Here is a 21242-nt window from a genome sequence, read left to right on the forward strand (position 1 = left end):
AGCAATGAACCAATCATCGACCGGTATACCTTTTGATCCACGGACTTACCTCCCGTGTCGAGGTCGAGATGCCCATTAGTTCCCATGGGTGTCTTGATGGGTTTGGCATCCTTCATCCCAAACTTAGCAAGAATGTCTTGAGTGTACTTCGTTTGGCTAATGAAGGTGCCCTCTCGGAGTTGCTTGACTTGGAATCCTAGAAAATACTTCAACTCCCCCATCATCGACATCTCGAATTTCTGTGTCATGATCCTACTAAACTCTTCACATGTAGACTCGTTAGTAGACCCAAATATAATATCATCAACATAAATTTGGCATACAAACAAGTCATTTTCAAGAGTTTTAGTAAAGAGTGTAGGATCGGCCTTGCCAACTTTGAAGCCATTAGCAATAAGGAAATCTCTTAGGCATTCATACCATGCTCTTGGGGCTTGCTTGAGCCCATAAAGCGCCTTAGAGAGCCTATAGACATGGTTAGGGTACTCACTGTCTTCAAAGCCGGGAGGTTGCTCAACATAGACCTCTTCCTTGATCGGTCCATTGAGGAAGGCACTTTTCACGTCCATTTGATAGAGCTTAAAGCCATGGTAAGTAGCATAGGCCAATAATATGCGAATTGACTCAAGCCTAGCTACGGGTGCATAGGTTTCACCAAAATCCAAACCTTCGACTTGTGAATACCCTTTGGCCACGAGTCGAGCTTTGTTCCTTGTCACCACACCATGCTCATCTTGCTTGTTGCGGAAGACCCATTTGGTTCCTACAACATTTTGGTTAGGACGTGGAACTAAATGCCATACCTCGTTCCTCGTGAAATTGTTGAGCTCCTCTTGCATTGCCACCACCCAATCCGAATCTTGGAGAGCTTCCTCTACCCTGTGTGGCTCAATAGAGGAAACAAAAGAGTAATGTTCACAAAAATGAGCAACCCGAGATCGAGTAGTTACCCCCTTTTGAATATCGCCGAGGATGGTGTCGACGGGGTGATCTCGTTGGATTGCTTGGTGGACTCTTGGGTGTGGCGGTCTTGGTTCTTCCTCATCCTCCTTTTCTTGATCATTTGTATCTCCCCCTTGATCATTGCTGTCATCTTGAGGTGGCTCGTCTTCTTGATTTTGCTCTTCATCATTTTGAGCCTCATCCTCATTTTGAGTTGGTGGAGATGCTTGCATGGAGGAGGATGGTTGATCTTGTGTACTTGGAGGCTCTTCGGATTCCTTAGGACACACATCCCCGATGGACATGTTCCTTAGCGCAATGCATGGAGCCTGTTCTTCACCTATCTCATCAAGATCAACTTGCTCTACTTGAGAGCCGTTAGTTTCATCAAACACAACGTCACAAGAGACTTCAACTAGTCCAGTGGACTTGTTAAAGACCCTATATGCCCTTGTGTTTGAGTCATAACCAAGTAAAAAGCCTTCTACAGTTTTAGGAGCAAATTTAGATTTTTTACCTCTTTTAATAAGAATGAAGCATTTGCTACCAAAAACTCTAAAATATGAAATGTTGGGCTTTTTACCGGTTAGGAGTTCATATGATGTCTTCTTGAGGATTCGGTGAAGATATAACCGGTTGATGGCGTAGCAGGCGGTGTTGACCGCTTCGGCCCAAAACCGGTCCGGTGTCTTGTACTCATCAAGCATGGTTCTTGCCATGTCCAATAGAGTTCGATTCTTCCTCTCTACTACACCATTTTGTTGGGGCGTGTAGGGAGAGGAGAACTCATGCTTGATGCCCTCCTCCTCAAGGAAGCCTTTAATTTGAGAGTTCTTGAACTCCGTCCCGTTGTCGCTTCTTATTTTCTTGATCCTTAAGCCGAACTCATTTTGAGCTCGTCTCAAGAATCCCTTTAAGGTCTCTTGGGTTTGAGATTTTTCCTGTAAAAAGAATACCCAAGTGAAGCGAGAATAATCATCCACAATAACAAGACAATACTTACTCCCGCCGATGCTTATGTAAGCAATCGGGCCGAATAGATCCATGTGGAGTAGCTCAAGCGGCCTGTCGGTCGTCATGATGTTCTTGTGTGGGTGATGGACTCCAACTTGCTTCCCTGCCTGGCATGCGCTACAAATTCTGTCTTTCTCAAAATGAACATTTGTTAATCCTAAAATGTGCTCTCCCTTTAGAAGCTTATGAAGATTCTTCATCCCAACATGGGCTAGTCGACGATGCCAGAGCCAACCCATGTTAGTCTTAGCAATTAAGCAAGTGTCGAGTTCAGTTCTATCAAAATCTACCAAGTATAGCTGACCCTCTAACACTCCCTTAAATGCTATTGAATCATCACTTCTTCTAAAGACAGTGACACCAACATCAGTGAATAGACAGTTGTAGCCCATTTGACATAATTGAGAAACGGAAAGCAAGTTGTAATCTAAGGAATCTACAAGAAAAACATTGGAAATGGAATGGTCAGGAGATATAGCAATTTTACCAAGACCTTTGACCAAACCTTGATTTCCATCCCCGAATGTGATAGCTCGTTGGGGATCTTGGTTTTTCTCATATGAGGAGAACATTCTTTTCTCCCCGGTCATGTGGTTTGTGCACCCGCTGTCGAGTATCCAACTTGAGCCCCCGGATGCATAAACCTACAAAACAAATTTAGTTCTTGACTTTAGGTACCCAAACTGTTTTGGGTCCTTTGGCATTAGAAACAAGAACTTTGGGTACCCAAACACAAGTCTTGGAACCCTTGTGTTTGCCCCCAACAAATTTGGCAACTACCTTGCCGGATTTGCTAGTAAGCACATAAGATGCATCAAAAGTTTTAAATGAAATGGCATGATCATTTGATGCATCAGGAGTTTTCTTTCTAGGCAACTTGGCACGGGTTGGTTGCCTAGAGCTAGATGTCTCACCCTTATACATAAAAGCATGGTTAGGGCCAGAGTGAGACTTCCTAGAGTGAATTCTCCTAATTTTGCTCTCGGGATAACCGGCAGGGTACAAAATGTAACCTTCGTTATCCTGAGGCATGGGAGCCTTGCCCTTAACAAAGTTAGATAAGTTCTTTGGAGGGGCATTAAGTTTGACATTGTCTCCCCTTTGGAAGCCAATGCCATCCTTGATGCCAGGGCGTCTCCCATTATAGAGCATGCTTCTAGCCAATTTAAATTTTTCATTTTCTAAGTCATGCTCTCTAATCTTAGCATTTAGTTGAGCTATGTGATCATTTTGTTTTTTAATTAAGGCTAGGTGATCATGGATAGCATCAACATTAATATCTCTACATCTAGTACAAATGGAAATATGCTCAACATTAGATGTAGAGGGTTTGCAAGATTTTAGTTCAACAACCTTAGCATGCAACATATCATTTTTAGTTCTAAGGTCGGAAATAGTAGCATTGCAAACATCAAAATCCTTAGCCTTAGCAATTAGTTTCTCATTCTCATTTCTAAGGCTAGCAATGGAAGCATTTAACTCATCAATCCTAGCAAGCAAATCAACATTATCATTTCTAGGATCAATGCAAACATGAGAATCTACCTTAGTAATTAATTTAGCATTTTCATTTCTAAGGTTGGCAATAGTGTCATGGCACATGCTTAGCTCACTAGATAATTTGTTACATTTTTCTACTTCTAGAGCATAAGCATTTTTAACCTTAACATGTTTCTTATTCTCCTTGATTAGGAAGTCCTCTTGGGAGTCCAAGAGATCATCCTTTTCATGGATGGCACTAATTAGTTCATTTAATTTTTCCTTTTGTTCCATGTTAAGGTTAGCAAAAAGAATGCGCAAGTTATCCTCCTCATTTTTATCATCATCCTCATCACTAGATGTTTCATATTTAGTGGAGGACCTTGATTTTACCTTCTTTTTGCCGTCCTTGGCCATGAGACACTTGTGGCCGACGTTGGGGAAGAGAAGGCCTTTGGTGACGGCGATGTTGGCGGCGTCCTCGTCGTCGGAGGAGTTGCTTGAGCTTTCGTCGGAGTCCCACTCCCGACAAACATGGGCATCGCCGCCCTTCTTCTTGTAATACTTCTTCTTCTCCTTTCTTCTTCCCTTCTTGTCGTCGCCCCTGTCACTGTCACTAGACATAGGACATTTTGCAATAAAGTGACCGGGCTTACCACACTTGTAGCAAACCTTCTTGGAACGGGGTTTGTAGTCCTTCCCTTTCCGTTGCTTGAGAATTTGCCGAAAGCTTTTGATGATTAGGGCCATCTCCTCGTTGCCGAGCTTGGAGGCGTCAATTGGTTGTCTACTTGGTGTAGACTCCTCCTTCTTCTCCTCCGTTGCCTTGAAGGCCACCGGTTGCGCCTCGGAGGTGGAAGGCTCGTCAAGCTCGTTGATCTTCTTGGAGCCCTTAATCATGCATTCAAAACTCACAAAATTCCCGATAACTTCCTCGGGGGTCATTAGTGGATATCTAGGATTCCCACGAATTAATTGTACTTGAGTGGGGTTAAGGAAAATAAGAGCTCTTAGAATAACCTTAACCACTTCGTGGTCATCCCATTTTGTGCTCCCGAGGTTGCGCACTTGGTTCACCAAGGTCTTGAGCCGGTTGTACATGTCTTGTGGCTCCTCCCCTTGGCGAAGACGGAAGCGACCGAGCTCCCCCTCGATCGTTTCCCGCTTGGTGATCTTGGTGAGTTCATCACCCTCGTGCGCCGTCTTGAGTAGGTCCCAAATCTCCTTGGCGTTCTTCAATCCTTGTACTTTGTTGTATTCCTCCTTGCTTAGGGAGGCAAGGAGGATGGTTGCGGCTTGGGAGTTGAAGTGCTCGATTTGGGCCACTTCGTCCGTGTCATAGTCCTCATCCCCTATAGATGGTACCTGTACACCATACTCAACAACATCCCATATACTCTTGTGGAGAGAGGTTAGATGAAATCGCATTAAATTACTCCACATAGCATAATCTTCACCATTAAAAGTTGGTGGTTTACCTAATGGGACGGAAAGTAGAGGTGTATGTTTAGGAACACGAGGATAGCGTAGGGGAATCTTACTATACTTCTTACGCTCTTGGCGTTTAGAAGTGACGGACGCCGCGTCGGAGCCGGAGGTAGATGTCGATGAAGTGTCGGTCTCGTAGTAGACCACCTTCCTCATCCTCTTGTGCTTGTCCCCACTCCGATGCGGCTTGTGAGAAGAAGATTTTTCCTTCTTCTCCTTGTGGTGAGAAGAGGAAGATCTTTTCTCCTTCCGTTTGGAGGAGTTCTTCTTCTTCTCCCTTTTCTTGGTGCGGGACTCTTCCGATGAGGTGCTCCCTTGGCTTGTAGTGGGCTTGTCGCCGGTCTCCATCTCCTTCTTGGCGTGATCTCCCGACATCACTTCGAGCGGTTAGGCTCTAATGAAGAACCTGGCTCTGATACCAATTGATAGTCGCCTAGAGGGGGGGTGAATAGGGCGAAACTGAAATTTACAAAAATAATCACAACTACAAGCCGGGGTTAGCGTTAGTGATAATAAATGAGTCCGCAAGAGAGGGCGCAAAACAAATCGCAAGCAAATAAAGAGAGTGACACGTGGATTTGTTTTACCGAGGTTCGGTTCTTGCAAACCTACTCCCCGTTGAGGAGGCCACAAAGGCCGGGTCTCTTTCAACCCTTCCCTCTCTCAAACGGTCCCTCGGACCGAGTGAGCTTTCCTTCTTCTCAATCAACCGGGAACAAAACTTCCCCGCAAGGGCCACCACACAATCGGTGCCTCTTGCCTCGGTTACAATTGAGTGTTGATCACAAGAGCAAAAGAGAAAGAAAGAGTGCGATCCAAGCGCAAGAGCTCAAAAGAACACGACAAATCTCTCTCGCTAGTCACTAAAGGCTTGAGTGGAATTGGAGAGGATTTGATCTCTTTGTATGTGTCTAGAATTGAATGCCTAGCTCTTGTAAGTGGTTAAGAAGTGGGAAAACTTGGATGGCAATGAATGTGGGGTGGTTGGGGTATTTATAGCCCCAACCACCAAATGTGGCCGTTGCTGGGAGCTCTCTGTTCGATGGCGCACCGGACAGTCCGGTGCACACCGGACAGTCCGGTGCCCCTGCCACGTCACCAATGCCGTTGGATTCTAGCCGTTGGAGCTTCTGACTTGTGGGCCCGCCTGGGTGTCCGGTGCACACCGGACATGCACTGTTTGATGTCCGGTGCACCGGTATGGGCGCGCCTGCCGACTGCGCGCGCAGAGCGCGCATTAAATGCACTTGCAGGTGACCGTTGGCGCGGAAGTAGCCGTTGCTCCGTGCTTCACCGGATAGTCCGGTGCACACCGGACAGTCCGGTGAATTTTAGCGGAGCGGCTGCCGCGCGAACCCGAGGCTGGCGAGTTCCGGAGGCCGAGCTTCCTTGGAGCACCGGACATGTCCGGTGCACACCGGACAGTCCGGTGAATTATAGCGCGCCGGCTTCCGAGAATTCCCGAGAGTGAAGAGTTGGAGTCTGAGTCCCCTGGTGCACCGGACAGGTACTGTTCACTGTCCGGTGGCACACCGGACAGTCCGGTGCGCCAGACCAGGGGTGCCCTCGGTTGCCCCTTTGCTCCTTTATTGAATCCAAAACTTGGTCTTTTTATTGGCTGAGTGTGAGCCTTTTACACCTGTATAATCTATACACTTGGGTAAACTAGTTAGTCCAAAGATTTGTATTGGGCAATTCAACCACCAAAATTATATAGGAACTAGGTGTAAGCCTAATTCCCTTTCAGTAGTCCCTTGCCCTCGTGCGTCCCGTGCTCCTCGTTACGCTAAGACTGTCTTCAGCGGTTCCCCCTAAATTTCTCCCCTTATATCCCACTCACGTGCCACGTCAGCGTTCTCTCTCCCCCTATATCTCCACGCTCTACAACGGTCCCCCCTATATCAATCCTCTATACCCCACAACAACAATATTATATACTTTCATCATCAACTAACTCAACTACCATCCAATATTAATTTTATTTTTATTTCTTATTTGCACAGTACATGGGCGTAACATGGACCGCAATTAATTAACAAACTTTATAATTAGTATTAATACGTTAGTATAAATATGGTCGAATTTTATGTTTTTTTAAAAATAGAAATTCACATTCTTCTCGTACACGACACGAGTGGCTTCCACCACACGACTGGCTTCTACGGCAAGCCACGACCCTCTGGCTTCCTTCACACACCGAAGCCATCTATAAATAAGGTACCCCTGCGGGCATGCTCCACTCAACTACACACTCGTCTCTTCTGTATCATCCACCATTCCATCAAAAGTACGTAGTACGTAGTCTTAGTTGAGCTCGTCATGGACTCATTGCGAAGCCTAGTGTTATCTTCGTCATCCGATGATTCGGACGATGAGATCGATAACTTGTTGCTTTGGCAACATGTTGACCACCTTGTACTCGGAGACACGAGCACGCGTCGTAGGCGTTCCTCATTGCCTCGCCGTGTTATCCATAGGGACCACGCTGCTGGAGAAAATCTCATCAAGCACCACTACTTCAGACCTAATCCAGTGTATCCATCCCATGTTTTTCGTCGAAGGTACGTTTCCTAAGTAATGTTTTTACTTTGATTTGGAGCTTCGTATTCTAATTTTTTTGCTTTGTTTTCGCTTTTAGGTTTCGGATGCATCGTCCTTTGTTTCTACGTATCCTTCGTGTCGTTCAACGAGAAGACGATTACTTCACAGTACGATGTGATGCAACTGGTTTAGCAGGGCTTGGTCCATTGCAAAAAGTTTGTGCTGCTTTGTGTATCCTTGCGTACGGGTTACCAAGCGATGCGGTCGATGAGTACATACAGATTGGACAGACTACGGCTAGGGACTACCTTATCCATTTCTGTCGCGCAATCATCTCTTCCTTTAGCGAACGATACCTCCGTATCCCAAACCACGACGACATTGCTCGCATACTTAGTGTAAACACGGACAGGGGGTTTCCGGGTATGCTAGGCTCCATCGACTGTATGCATTGGGAATGGCGCAACTGTCCTACTGCATGGCGCGGACAGTTTTGTGGGCGCAATTCGAGGCCAACAATGATACTAGAGGCAGTCGCTGGGTATGACCTGTGGATTTGGCATGCCTTCTTTGGAATGCCTGGTACTAACAATGATCTCAACGTGCTTCATCGATCACCAGTGTTTGATCCATTACGTAATGGGACGATGCCACCAGTGCACTTCACTATTAATGGTAACACGTACAATTTCGGATACTACTTAGCAGATGGCATATATCCAAATTGGCCTACCTTTGTAAAAGCAATTCGTCACGCTTTTGAGGAAAAAAGGTTCACTTCACAGCCAAGCAGGAGAGTTGTCGAAAGGACATAGAGCGAGCATTTGGAGTTTTGCAGGCGAGGTGGGCAGTTCTACGTGGCCCTGCTTATGGTTGGGATCATAATCACCTCGCAGAGATGATGACTGCTTGTATTATTATGCACAACATGATTGTCGAGGACGAAGGTGATGGTGCAGCAAATGTGGACTTCGTTGGCCCCACTGGTCCCCCTGAAGTTTGTAACAATATTCCTGAGGTCCGCAACGAGTGGCTAAACAATCATATCCGCTCTGAATTACCCAACGATCCCGAGCAGGACATCACATCTCAGACCACATACTTGTCTTTGCAGCACAACCTGATAGAACACCTTTGGGCACGTCGAGGGTCGATGGGTTGAAGGCCTTCATCCATATTATGTGGTTCAACAATGTTGTTATATTTGATTTATGAACTAAGTAAAAGTAGTTCAACCAATGCAAGTCATGTATCTTGGGCGTCAGTGAAGAAGTCATGGTAACTGTCATGTGTAATGCATCTGCTACAAATAATTTTCATATGTTGCCATGTATCACAACAACGTTATTATCAATATCAATATTATTACAATAAACAATGTTCAAAAACCAAGCTCATGTTCTCAAACTAGTAAGGAAATGTTCAGACTACTCGAAATCAACCAAGTGCAAACACACATGACCAGGGTACGCCGATACAAAGGTGAGCAACACCTTATCAAATAAATAAGTACTCTTCAGACATGATTGTTGATGAAAAACTCGATTAAACCTTTTCTCCTCGCCATGTATACAGCTCTCAACTCTTCTGGTAAAGCATCCATATCCATGGCATAAAGTTTGTTCAGCTCTTCATCCTTTTGCTTCCTGTCTTCCATCATCAATTTTTTTCCTGCACTTCTATTTCCTTGGACTGAACCTCCAACTTCTTGAGTTCAACTTCCTTCATGAACTCAATGTTCTGTTGTTTTAGGTCTGATTTTTCTTCACTTTGCTTCAATCTTGCTATTTGAATGTCATGGATTCTTGACAGGTAGTCAGTAGACTGGGATGAACTGGACATTGACTTCTTCCTTGATGCTTTCGTCGAGTCACGTCCTAATGGTCTCTTGCCTTTTGAACCACCTTCATCAGATTCTACTTCATTAACAGAACCTGTAGGTGTTAGACTACGAACAGGCTCGGTCCCCGCATTGCCTCTCCAGGGGCTGCCATGAACCATGGCATCCCATTTGGGTTCGTTTTTCAGGCGCGTCCAGCAGTGCATGAAATGGAATGGCTTTTTCTGTGATGTTGCATACAAAGTTGCTGCTTTCGAAGTCTACACAAGATGTATAACCACTTGTCAGTGCACGAATAACAGTAAGTTTACATAAACCATGACCATACATAAAGTATTACAAATTAATATAAGTGTACCTTGTCGTTATCTGTGAGGCCACTTTGGTTTTCCCTGAGGACTCTTGCGTAGAATCCGGCAAATTTGCCTGTTTCAGCTCTTATTTTGTCCCACCTGCTGCTGAGAGCCCTATTAAGTCTCAATGGAAACTCACCTCTAAGTTCATTGTACCTTTTCTCTATTCTAGCCCACAAACCCTCCTTCCTCTGCCCTATGCTAATCACTGGGTCACTACTAATCTCTAACCATGTTTTGCAAAGCAACAGGTCTTCATCAGGTTTGAAGTTCTGTTCCTTCGTCCTCCTAAATGTCCCTGGTGTATCTGACGGCTTGCTAGGGCTGTTAACTTCCTGGACGCTGTGTTCTGCTTCGGATTCAAAAGTTATAGGGTCAGTCTGGTTGGGAACATGGGTGGAAACCGGTGGACATGGAATGGGTGGTACCAATTGTGGTTGACCGAAACATGTTTGTGTAGGAGGACCCCCAGGATTTGTCATACCAAAATATGGGTTCCATGGAGTACGAAAGGTATGTGCAGATGGGTCATTAGGTCCCTGGGACCAGGTAGGATTGGTCATATGGGAAATTGAAGGAGTAGTAAATGTTGAAGCCTGTGTTGGGTCCAACCCTTGGGCCTGCCACATCTGAGGATCCCACATGGGGGGGGGGAAATTTGGTTACCTGTATTGGGGCTGGCAGCAGGTGGTCGAAAAGGTGTGTTTGTGTTGTTGTCAGCCATTCTGGAATGAAATACATAAATACATTAAGTTGGACAACACATAACAAACTTGGACTGTAAACGTCAGACTTGAAAGCATTGCAAATCAGGTTCATAGAAAATGAACACAAGGATGAAGCATTGCACATAAGTTTAATACAAAAGGATAAAGCATTCCACAAAAGGTTCGTACATAAGGAAGATAAGCTTCAAGCATTCGTACATCGGTTACGCATGCATCAAACAGATAACACAGAAGTTCCTACTTTATTTGGATGCATTACTACCACTAAGACCAGGTTCTAGGTACCACTATTACAGGTTCCAAATGCTATACCTACTCGAAATTGTATGTTAACTGAATGGAATTCATAAACAGAGTAACTTACTAGAATGCAAAGAAAGGGATATGCAACAAACAGTAATTAAACCCTACGAATATGAACATTAATTTGTGTTGTGGAATTAAACGGTAATTCGTACTTAGTTGTTCGCATACGAATATGAACATTAATTTGTGTACCAGCAAGAGTGACCAAGCAACATACAACTGAAATGAGCGCAAATTATTTCAGCTGTTAGACTTTGGTGGATACACAAAAATGAGCACACCACGATGACGAATATCAAAATCACAGCCGAGTCTTCTTGTTCTATCGTATGCTCGAAAACTAAAAGCCTTGGACATGGTGTACAAGATAACGACGGATCAGTTAAGCGTAAAGGCTTGACAATAGGCGATTCGGACAACCCGTAAACCCTAACTGGGCAAATCGCCATGAACAAATGAATCGATCTAGTTAATCAAGTGAAGTACATGTAAACCCTACGGTTAAACCAACAGAGGTGTTTTTGGGACACGGATTGAATCCCAGATGAAAAACTTGGAGCAGAGAAAGGGGCGTACCTTCGACGTCGAAGCTCGAAAGACGCAGATCTGCTGAGCGTCGATCTGTCGGCGAATCGATTAAATCGCGTTGACGTGAACCCCGCAGACGACGAACTGGCGGAAATAGACGACCGGCGGTGGCGTCTTCGCACGGATCGACCGGGTCGCCGCTCCGCGAAGCTGCCCGGTGGATCCGCGTGGACGACGGCCTCTGCTGCTCGCCGCCCGGAGCAAGGCAAATGAATCGCGACCGAGGGCGGATCCACGACAAAGTTCTCCGGCGGCGGTGCGGTCTCCGTAGACTCGCCTCGAGCTCCCTCGTCGGAGTATTCCGAGCGCGCGAGCTTGTCTGGGAAGCTAGCAGCCGAAGGGGACGCGAGCGTCGTAGCGTGCCCATCCATTTAGCGGGAGAGAGAAGAAATAGAGAGGGGAGAGGAGGAGGAAGAAGGATGCGGTGAAGGGGAAGGGGTGTACTGTAGCCCCTATATGGGCTACAGTAATAGGGGAGGGGGATGGAAGCGGCGTGCGTTGAACAAAGTCTAAAGAGCAAGGGAGCGGACAGGGCTTCAGTCAGTCTTAAGTCAACTTTATAATTTTATGCGGTCAAGCAGGAACACTCCAATTTATAACTATAGGTGAAAACTGATCATCTATTTCTTGATATTACTCGATTCGAAAGGTTCAAAAATACTAAATACGGATAATCCGTATCTGAATTGCACGTCGGCAAATTGAGTCCTTTTTATTACTGGTGCTGCTTGTCACATTCAAGAGTATTTTGTACGTCCTAAAATAAATACACGTCTCGCTTCATAAAAAGTTATTTTTTTAAAAAATGTGAAATTTATATAAAACTGTATCAGTATCATTAGATTAGGCATAGAGTATATTAAAGATATAAATATTAATATCATTCTTTATATTATTAGTTAAATCTGAAGAAAAGTTTGGCCACTTGAAAAGAAAGATGCGCATTTATTTTAGATGGAGAAAGCTTGGAGGTGCCCCTTTTTATGGTAACTTAGTCGATACTGCAGTTGTAATCCATATAGATAAAAACATTGTAAAAGTAGTAGAAACCGATATATATTAAAGCCAAACGAAAAGGTATAAATATATATGTCACTGTCATTAGTAGTATCGTCTGCAGAATACTTTTGTCTTCTCCTTTATCTTGATATTACTTGTCTTGTCCAGTAGCACTCTCAAGGTCTCAGCATACAAGAACCTTCTTCATCCTCTAAAAAAATTATTAGGTGAAGAGCTGACCCTGTTGTGACTCATCAGGAGAAGAAGAGGTGCTCCAAAGGTGATGATAAATTTGCCCAATCAGCACGCATGCAGTCTTCAACGATGGTTCTGCTTTCTTTTCACGGAGTGGAGGGGCCTCGACATAGACAATGGGTTCAAATGTTTCCGTGTTTTGATATGTGTTAATTATTGTAATGTCATGTATGCTTTCCTGAGAACTAAAACACACGGACAAACATGGTAAACCCTTTTATTTCTGTTCAGGAATGATGGGAAGAATTAGGATTAGGGATCAGTTTCTTACCCATGCGGCTCACCACCTCTCTGCCGGCCTTTGCGCCCACGGCCCACGGCCCACCACCTCGGTCAGGCGGCTCCTGAGGCTGCCCTTCCTGCCGTCGTCGCCCGCTAAGAACATCCGGCGGCACTCACAAGGCGCCACGGCCCGCCGCGGCTGTCTATCCCCAAGGAAGGCGGCAACGAGGGGGAAGGGGGCGAGAGCAGGAGCCTCGACAAGGGGTTTGGGTTCAACAAGGGGTTTGTGGCCAAGTATGACTTGGGGGATGAGGTCAGATGGGTCACTTTGGCTACACCTGTGCTGCCACAGTTAAGAGGGGTACACGCAAGCGGGAGTCTGTCGCCATCAAGGTCATCCCCAAAGCAAAGGTGATGTTCAGCTCTCGCAATGCTCTACTCTGGCACCTTTTTTATGTGTGATATGCTAAATTTAAGACACCACGTACACATGTTGGCTTTTTGGAAAAAAAATGGCCATGTGAAATTTGAGGTGTTGTCAATTTGCTTATTGTTGCATGGAGATTACTGATTTTGAATAAAATATTCATAGATTCATGTGGTGACACTTTATGGTTCTGCATTTTGGATAGCATACACCTTACTGCGCATGTCCATGGTACAGAAACTCTAAAATCATGAAAAGCCACAACTTCATATTTACTAATTAAGTTCATGTACTTTTGGACGGTCACTATTGTTGATGTAGCAAGAGCAATCCTTTAGAAGCAAAAGTGATGTTCTGCAATCTGCATTGATACTATAGCACAAAAGCTTATGTCTGGAGCATGGTGTAATTGCATATTTTCTTCTTTGTGACGATCATCCATTTTGGGTGCGCACTGAATCTAGCATATTACGTTCGACTCTCAATGTCTCGTTGTTACAATGAGGCACCATGACCTTCTCTGACTCCAAAAGCAATTGATGTGCAAGGATCCGCGTAGAAGGATGACTGCAGCTCAGGCTTTAAGTATATTTTCGTTCATTTTATCCTGATGGTTTCTATTGAATATTGCATTGTTGTGAGTATTCATGTTTTTCCTAGGTGATCTGTGGATCAAAAATTATAATGACATTAAGCTGTCATTAGACATCCTTATATTCTGACTTATCAAAGCTTATATTTGTTCCCCTTCTTTACAAAAATCTGCTCTGAGAATCGGTACTTCAGTTTTTTTGTTTTGATCTTTTTTCCTTCTATTCATAGTTGTAGTGCTGCTGCTATTCCTGAATTGGTACCCTATTAACTGATCATCTTCATTTTACCCAAGTGATCACTGCTTAAATTTCTTTTGAGCCACTGGAATATCAATATTTTCCCTGGAAAAGATTGGAAGTTTTTTAGAGTCAAAGGCAACTATGAACATAAGTGAAAAATGAGATGAAAATTTGCAGTGTCAGATCCTATGCAAGATCAGAAGCTCACAAAATAAATAGTACTATAAATGATTAAATGATTTATCAAATAATTACAGGACTTGGGAAGTGCTCTATACATAACACCTTTTCCACCTTTTTAATGATACAAATAGTTCTTAGCATCTTTTAAAATGTGTCCCTAAGCTTGCATGCACGATTGTTAATGGCCAGATTTTTGGGAAGGTCTTTGCTGTTGGTAATTGTAAGTACAATCTTGAATATCAGTTTGAACCATGTTTAGGCTGCATTATGTGCTGTGAATTCCCGTGGAAATATATTGGGAAGAACTACAAATTATTTCTCACATAAACCTAAATAGTAAAGTAGATCTGTTTACAGAGCAGAAATTTTGAAGTGTCATAGATAGGCTGAGAATATGTAGTCACGAGCAGCACATTACTACTTGAGGCCATCAATGATGTTTTTCGTTCTCCAACCTATGTAACTGTGTTATTCTTTTCCTTCTTAAATGCAAAACGAATCTCTTGTCCTTTTTCTTTCAAATTCTTTGCGTTAACTGAGTGGCTCTTACATATAGAAATAAAGTTGCTGCAAGAGGCTTCATACGAAACTGAAAACTTGTTAGTCTTTAAATCATTTAGAGGGCGCCTGAAGGGCGCCAAATGTTCTAGTCTTGGATATAAAAAGAGTCGAAGCACAAAGAATGAATTCCCTGAACTTTGCCCTCTCGATCGATCAGCTGGTTTTCCAGCTAAAGACTACTACATACCTCCTCTTGTTATCTATGTATCTATCTATCGATCTAACCTCGCTCGATCGATCGATCTCACCGTTTGCATCACCCAGAAACAGTACTCAATATAATAAAGCAACCATAGTACGTACGGTAATATATATACTTAGAAAAAAGATAACATATATATGAGTTGATGATCATTATTAGTTGGGTTATCATGCTTGTTGCTGATCCAGTCATTATCTCCAATAATCCTCCATGCATTGTTTACTTGTTAATCAGTTGGGTTCCCATGTGAAAAAAAGTTGATTGCTGCTACCTGCTAGTACCTACCAGCTGCTGCATGCCACATGCAGAATCAGCACAATGCAAGTGTATGAATCAATTAACATGCGTTATTATGCACAGGCAGGTAAGCAATTAATCATGCATGCATGTATATGAAGAGATGGGGAATCATATTCAGTTGGCCAGCTTCACCTTCACAGCCGCAGATCACCGCCGCCGCCCGTCGCTAGCTAGTTTAGTCAGGTTGGTGGTGGGTATTAGTTAGCTAGCAGGCACATGCATGCCACCGAGAGCCATGCATATGCATGGTATGGTAGACACAGCAGCAGAGCAGGCACCAACATGGAACGATGATACATAGTAAACTACTGATGCTGCCCATGTGAAGAAGCCACCAGCTAGCCCTCTTGCTAAGCACCTTCCTTCCAAACTACTCTCTCTCTCTCTCTCTCTCTCTAATCACATTATTCTTTTGCACATGAATGAATATCATATATATTTAGTCCCTGGATGTCAACCACTTCCATGTGGGCCCAACCGGACCGGGCCTGGGGTGTCAGTGGGTTTAATTTGACATGTATGTATATCCTACACTAGAACGGACGGATCTCGCACCCCATGCATTATCAAGCAGAGCTAATCATGCAAACGTACGATCCCAATATCATATATATGTTTTCTATATACATACATATTCTTCTATATGCATGGTTAGTGGGACGTTTGGTGATCGAGAGAGGCATGCATGGGGTGCCACAGCTAGGGCTGGAAACGAGTCGAGTCAGGCATGACTCGGTCACTTCGCGAGCTCGGTAATGAGGTTTGGCTAGACTCGATATAGGCTCGCGAGCCTGTACACTCAAGTACTCAAACAACAGTAATTACAGTCATTAGCTCAAATTTGAAGCACAATATGTTTCATATAATAAAAAATTATGTCCCTACACTCTAGGTCCTTGTGAGTTGTGACCAAAACAGCACACTGGTCACTGGATCTAGATGACTGGACACTAGTAAACAAACTGACAACTGACAAGTGATAGATGCAGTAGTTTGGGCCGAGCCTCGAGCCGGCTCGCGAGCCTCACCGAGCCGGCTCGCGAGCCTCACCGAGCCGGCTCGGCTCGGCTCGTTAGTATAGCGAGCCGTGGAATTAGGCTCGGCTCGGGCTCGTTTAGGCTCGCGAACCTGATCGAGCTTGAGCCGGCTCCCGAGTCTCAAGCTTTTTTTCCAGCCCTAGCCACAGTTGGATCCCAAACAAGGGAAACAATTAAGCAATGAGTCATCGGCGCCGGCGGCTGGCAACATGCCAACATGCAACGCCGACCAAAGGAAACAATGCAAACACGCATTGGCCTCGAATATAGATGGCCAAATGGGCCGTGCTTAACGGGCTGACCCGAAGCACGACCCGTTTAATAGTGCCGTCGTGCTTGGGCCGCTGCCTCGGCCCGCAGTGCCGGTCCGGCCTGACACGATTATATTTTTTATTTTATAAAACATAATATATATATATATTATGATTTTATATTTGTTATTTACAACAAATGTATGAGAGTTCTATTGGTTAGTGTCGTACATATATAGGCTGATTGGTTGCCGGCTTCGCTCCCGCCCCGATTACGCCAGCCTGGGCCAGTAGATACGCGCCCGTCTCACGTCTCCACGCATGCAAGTAAATGGATAAAAAAACACTTAGGCTGCACGCATGCATACAGGTTGGACTTATGCCATGCAGGTAACCATTCATAAGCCTAAATACGGTCAACGCACAGACTGAACCTGAGCGCGCCTGACCAGGTAACCAATCATGCGTATAGTGCTCCCAACCTTGTAGAGGGAGGTTGTGGATTCAAAACTCCATCTCGCACCATTTTTTGCCATTTTTCTGGTTTAATGAGACAATATGGAAAAATTAAACGGGTCAGCCCAGCACGGCCTACCGTGCTTGGGTCGCGTCTCCGGCACGTGGGCCGATCGGACACGGCCCAATTACCTGTCGGGCCTAACGGGACCGTGCCGGGCCGCCCGTTTGGGTAACTATAGCCTCGAGCTCCCTCCCTCCCTCCTTCCAAATCTGAACACGCATTGGCCTGGATATACGGGTACCAGTCATGTTTGGGCCGATGTGAATACGGCCCATCGATGAAAAAGAAAAGCAGCCCAACTTACCTCCCTCGCGTCACCTATCCCGCACCATCGATTTGTTGGAGAATACTGCATCCCTATCTATCTATCTAGGCCTAGCACAGCTATATCCTGGGTTACGTTCCTCGCACGGCGGAGGCAAACAAACCCTAGCCGCCAGGCGCAGGCGGTCAGGGAGCGAGTACCGAGCGCCCCAGTTCACACGGTTTATATCCTAATCTACGCAGTCAATCCTCCTTAGCGGTTTCGTTAATTTGTTTGTTTCCAGCGGCCGTTGCTTCGGTGATTTTGCTTAGCTACGCTTTGGACCGGCGTTCCTTCGCTGCTAGCTAGTACCTTTTGGAAGTCAAGGAGTGCTGTCTTTCGCCTGATCTACCTAGACGCCTTTTCTTGAATCAGCGACTTCTATTTTGGTTAATTAGCACCGGTAGCCCCCCTGCTCTCTTGAGGTTCGACACGTATGGTCTTCAAAGTTCTCTGGTTGCTTTCTCTGTGTACTCTATGTTTGTCTAGTGCAGTAATGTGTTCTATTTTCTTTGGCCATGCCCATCTGAATAATGGTACTAGCTGTGCTCGAGTCTGAGCTGTAGTGTTTAGTCACTGAGAGGCAACATGAAGAGGCCTTGTAATCTGAAGCTATCTGATGTTGATACATACATTCATTGTCTTCAAAGTTCTCTGATTGCTTTCTTTGTGTACCTTGTACCTGCATATCCGATTGACGTTTGTCTAGTGCACTAGTGTTCTATTTTCTTTGACTGTGCTATCTGAATATTGGTACTAGTTGTGCTTGAGTCTGAACTGTAGTGTTTAGTCACCGAGAAGCAAAATGAAGAGGTCTTGTAATCTGAAGCTATCTGATGTTCATACATACAATCATGGTCTTCAAAGTTCTCTGATTGCTTTCTGTGTACCCTGTATCTGCCATACGCGATTGATGTTTGTCTAGTGCAGTAGTGTTCTATTTTCTTTGGCTATGCCATCTGAATATTGGTAGTACATGTGCTTGAGTCTGAATTGTTGTGTTTAGTCACCGAGAAGCAAAATGAAGAGGTGTTGTAATCTGAACTATCTGATGTTGATACATACATTCATGGTCTTCAAAGTTCTCTGATTGCTGTCTCTGTGTACCCTGTATCTGCCATACACGATTGATGTTTGTCTAGTGCAGTAGTGTTCTATTTTCTTTGGCTATGCCATCTGAATATTGGTAGTACTTGTGCTTGAGTCTGAATTGTTGTGTTTAGTCACCTAGAAGCAAAATGAAGAGGTGTTGTAATCTGAACTATCTGATGTTGATACATACATTCATGGTCTTCAAAGTTTTCTGATTGCTTTCTCTATGTACCCTGTACCTGTCATATCCGTTTGCCATTTGTCTAGTGCAGTAGTGTTCTATTTTCTTTGACTATGCCATCTGTATATTGGTACTAGTTGTGCTTCAGTCTGAACTGTAGTGTTTAGTCATTGAGAAGCAAAATGAAGAGGTTTTGTAATCTGAAACTATCTGATGTTGATACATACATTCATGGTCATGGTCTTCAAAGTTCTCTGATTACTTTCTCTATGTATCCTATACCTGTTATATCCGTTCGCAGTTTGTCTAGTGCAGTAGTGTTCTAATTTCTTTGACTACATCTGAATATTGGTACTAGTTGTGGTTGAGTCTGAACTGTAGTGTTTAGTCACTGAGAAGCAACATGAAGAGGCCTTGTAATCTGAAGATATCTGATGTTGATACATACATTCATGGTCTTCAAAATACCTATGTCTCCGTATCTAAATGATTCTAGTGTATGTTCTGTTTCTTTTCTGCCTGAAGCTATAGATTTAGATTAGTTTTGTATGTCAAGAAGCTAAATGAGGAGGTCATATGATCTGAATTGTCTGATATTCATTCATCATCCATGATCTAATCCATTACAAGTGTAGTATACATGTATCATGCCTACAGACCTTTTTTTCTGTTTCAAAGTGATGGTGTACATGTTGCTTTGCTTTTGTTGAGCTAACTTTGTTGGATCCTTTTGTTGCAGTGAGATGTCAGAATACAAGAACGTCGTTGGGGGGAGGCTAAAGCTGAAGGGTAAGGCACTGGATGTGAAGGAAGGTGGAGTCAAGAAGAAAAAAAAGAAGCATCAGCTTGAAGAGTCGTCTCAGATTGAGCACGATGAGCTCCACAAAGGTTTGTTTCTCGTCATACACTGGCCAATTTTAGACTTAATAAATACTGTTTAGTTTCTGCACAATTGGATGTGTTGATAAGCATTACTATATTTGTTAGAGGTGGTACCCATCAGCTGCTTGGTTGTGTCCATGCTACTCTCTAATAGTTTCTGGGTTTCCATGCTGTGCTGAATAACGATTTTGTTTTTTTTGTTACATAATTGTTGATGATTACCTCTCTTTAGGTATCTTGTTTTTTATATATATCCATGTCATAGTAAATAGGAAGTTGATTACTAATGCTTGTAACAATTTTTTTGCCGCATTTCTTTCTCTGTATATGCTTGGTGCTCATCTTATCTGTATTTGGATCCACGGGTTTGTAGTTTATACAGCCACTGCATATATGCTTGTTTTTTTTGTATTCATGTTTTAGTAAAGGATCTTGGAGTACTGAGGAATTCGTTATTTAGTTTGTGCTAATAAGTGTTATCAGCGGCTGTGTACTGTTTGCAGAATGAACAAGAACACTGCCTGGTCCTGTAACCTTCTTGGCCGCTCGGTTGTTGATGCACCTTTATGTAATGGCAGTGTATTTGTTCGGCGACTTGGGTTAGTTAGTGTTATGACAGGATATGATGTGACAGCTTTCTCATGTTATGGTTGATCAGTCCTTACTAATACAGTCTGTAGAGTTGTGTGCCATAGTGATTTTTGCTGACGCCTTAAGCTGTTGAGAAGAATTCCTGACTTCGTTGGTAAATAATAGGTAGCTGTCCGTGTGGAGCTCGGTTCATCTTTCGAACAACATGTTTCGTTTTACATATAAATTGGACCACTTTTGTGTGTGTATGTAACAGGACTTCATGAATCTGAAATCATTTTCAGCGGGTCACAACTCGCTTCATATCTAATGCAATGGTTATTTTTCAGGGGGAAACTCTGGCTTACCAGCTGATCACAACAATGAGCTTATTGAAGCTGGCAAGGTGGGAGATGAAGAAAGGAATCTACATCCAGACTACGACCACCTCACACCGGCGGAGCGACGCTATATAGATCAGAAGCAGAAGATCGACATGCAAAAGCTGGCCAAAGTTGCTAACAAGTCACACAGGGACCGTATCCAGGACTTCAACCAGTATCTGGCGAACCTCAGCGAGCACTATGACATCCCTAAAGTTGGCCCTGGCTAACAAACATAGCCAAACTGCTGTGTACGCACAAACAATTGTATGCTCGGTGGGCTTCAAGAACATTAAAAATATATAAATGTATGTTGGGTGATTGGGTCTATCCAGCTTTTTGTTAGCATGTTATATATATCCTAGTATTTTCCACTTTTCTTTTAAAAAACATAATTGATACTCTTATGTGTATTGATTTGAATTGAATTACGTCTGCATATGTTCAATTTGAAAGTAGCAAGACTCAATTTGCCTTTGAAATTAGCTTCCATCAGGGATATATCAGCGGTGTTTCAAATTGAACTTCTGAGAACAGCGCGCTATCTTGCGTATCACTTTTCTAAACAACAATTGACTACGTTTTTTTCTTAATCATGTTTTGTACGGCTACCGTACGGTGGCACCAGCTGATTGCAGAAGGCGGCTTTTATCAAATGCATGCATTTATTGGTCTGCTCAAGTCAAAGAGACTCAACATTTATTACGATTACCGTGCGTTGTGATGACTCACAACAAAACCCACGTAAACTATCCGCTAAA

At 43.9% G+C, this 21242-nt stretch overlaps 1 protein-coding gene, 5 non-coding genes and 1 pseudogene across 8 annotated transcripts; all 7 read left to right on the forward strand.

Annotated features, from left to right (window-relative positions):
• Positions 1-17280: 17280 nt before the first annotated feature.
• LOC100216629 (uncharacterized) lies at positions 17281-20958 on the forward strand. 3 transcript variants are annotated; one of them, XM_008683036.3, is made up of 3 exons: positions 17281-17554; positions 19386-19534; positions 20449-20958. In XM_008683036.3, the coding sequence occupies exons 2-3, from the start codon at positions 19390-19392 to the stop codon at positions 20709-20711; spliced, it is 408 nt and encodes a 135-aa protein (XP_008681258.1). In that variant the 5' UTR covers positions 17281-17554; positions 19386-19389; the 3' UTR covers positions 20712-20958. The 3 variants fall into 3 exon arrangements, with proteins under 3 accessions (XP_008681258.1, XP_008681259.1, NP_001136514.1); XM_008683037.4 differs by having other exon boundaries at positions 17402-17776; NM_001143042.1 differs by having other exon boundaries at positions 17501-17798; positions 20449-20948.
• On the forward strand, positions 17956-18036 carry LOC111589397 (small nucleolar RNA R160). The gene has a single exon (XR_004849823.1). It is a non-coding gene; the product is annotated as a small nucleolar RNA R160 (small nucleolar RNA).
• LOC111589395 (small nucleolar RNA R160) lies at positions 18173-18253 on the forward strand. Its single transcript, XR_004849821.1, has one exon. It is a non-coding gene; the product is annotated as a small nucleolar RNA R160 (small nucleolar RNA).
• On the forward strand, positions 18389-18468 carry LOC111589390 (small nucleolar RNA R160). Its single transcript, XR_004849816.1, has one exon. It is a non-coding gene; the product is annotated as a small nucleolar RNA R160 (small nucleolar RNA).
• Positions 18606-18685, forward strand: LOC111589391 (small nucleolar RNA R160). Its single transcript, XR_004849817.1, has one exon. It is a non-coding gene; the product is annotated as a small nucleolar RNA R160 (small nucleolar RNA).
• Positions 18823-18909, forward strand: LOC111589399 (uncharacterized; annotated as a pseudogene).
• On the forward strand, positions 19044-19122 carry LOC111589403 (small nucleolar RNA R160). Its single transcript, XR_004849828.1, has one exon. It is a non-coding gene; the product is annotated as a small nucleolar RNA R160 (small nucleolar RNA).
• Positions 20959-21242: the final 284 nt, after the last annotated feature.

Source organism: Zea mays, chromosome 5 (genome assembly GCF_902167145.1).
Source record: "Zea mays cultivar B73 chromosome 5, Zm-B73-REFERENCE-NAM-5.0, whole genome shotgun sequence".
NCBI classification, from domain to species: Eukaryota; Viridiplantae; Streptophyta; class Magnoliopsida; order Poales; family Poaceae; genus Zea; species Zea mays.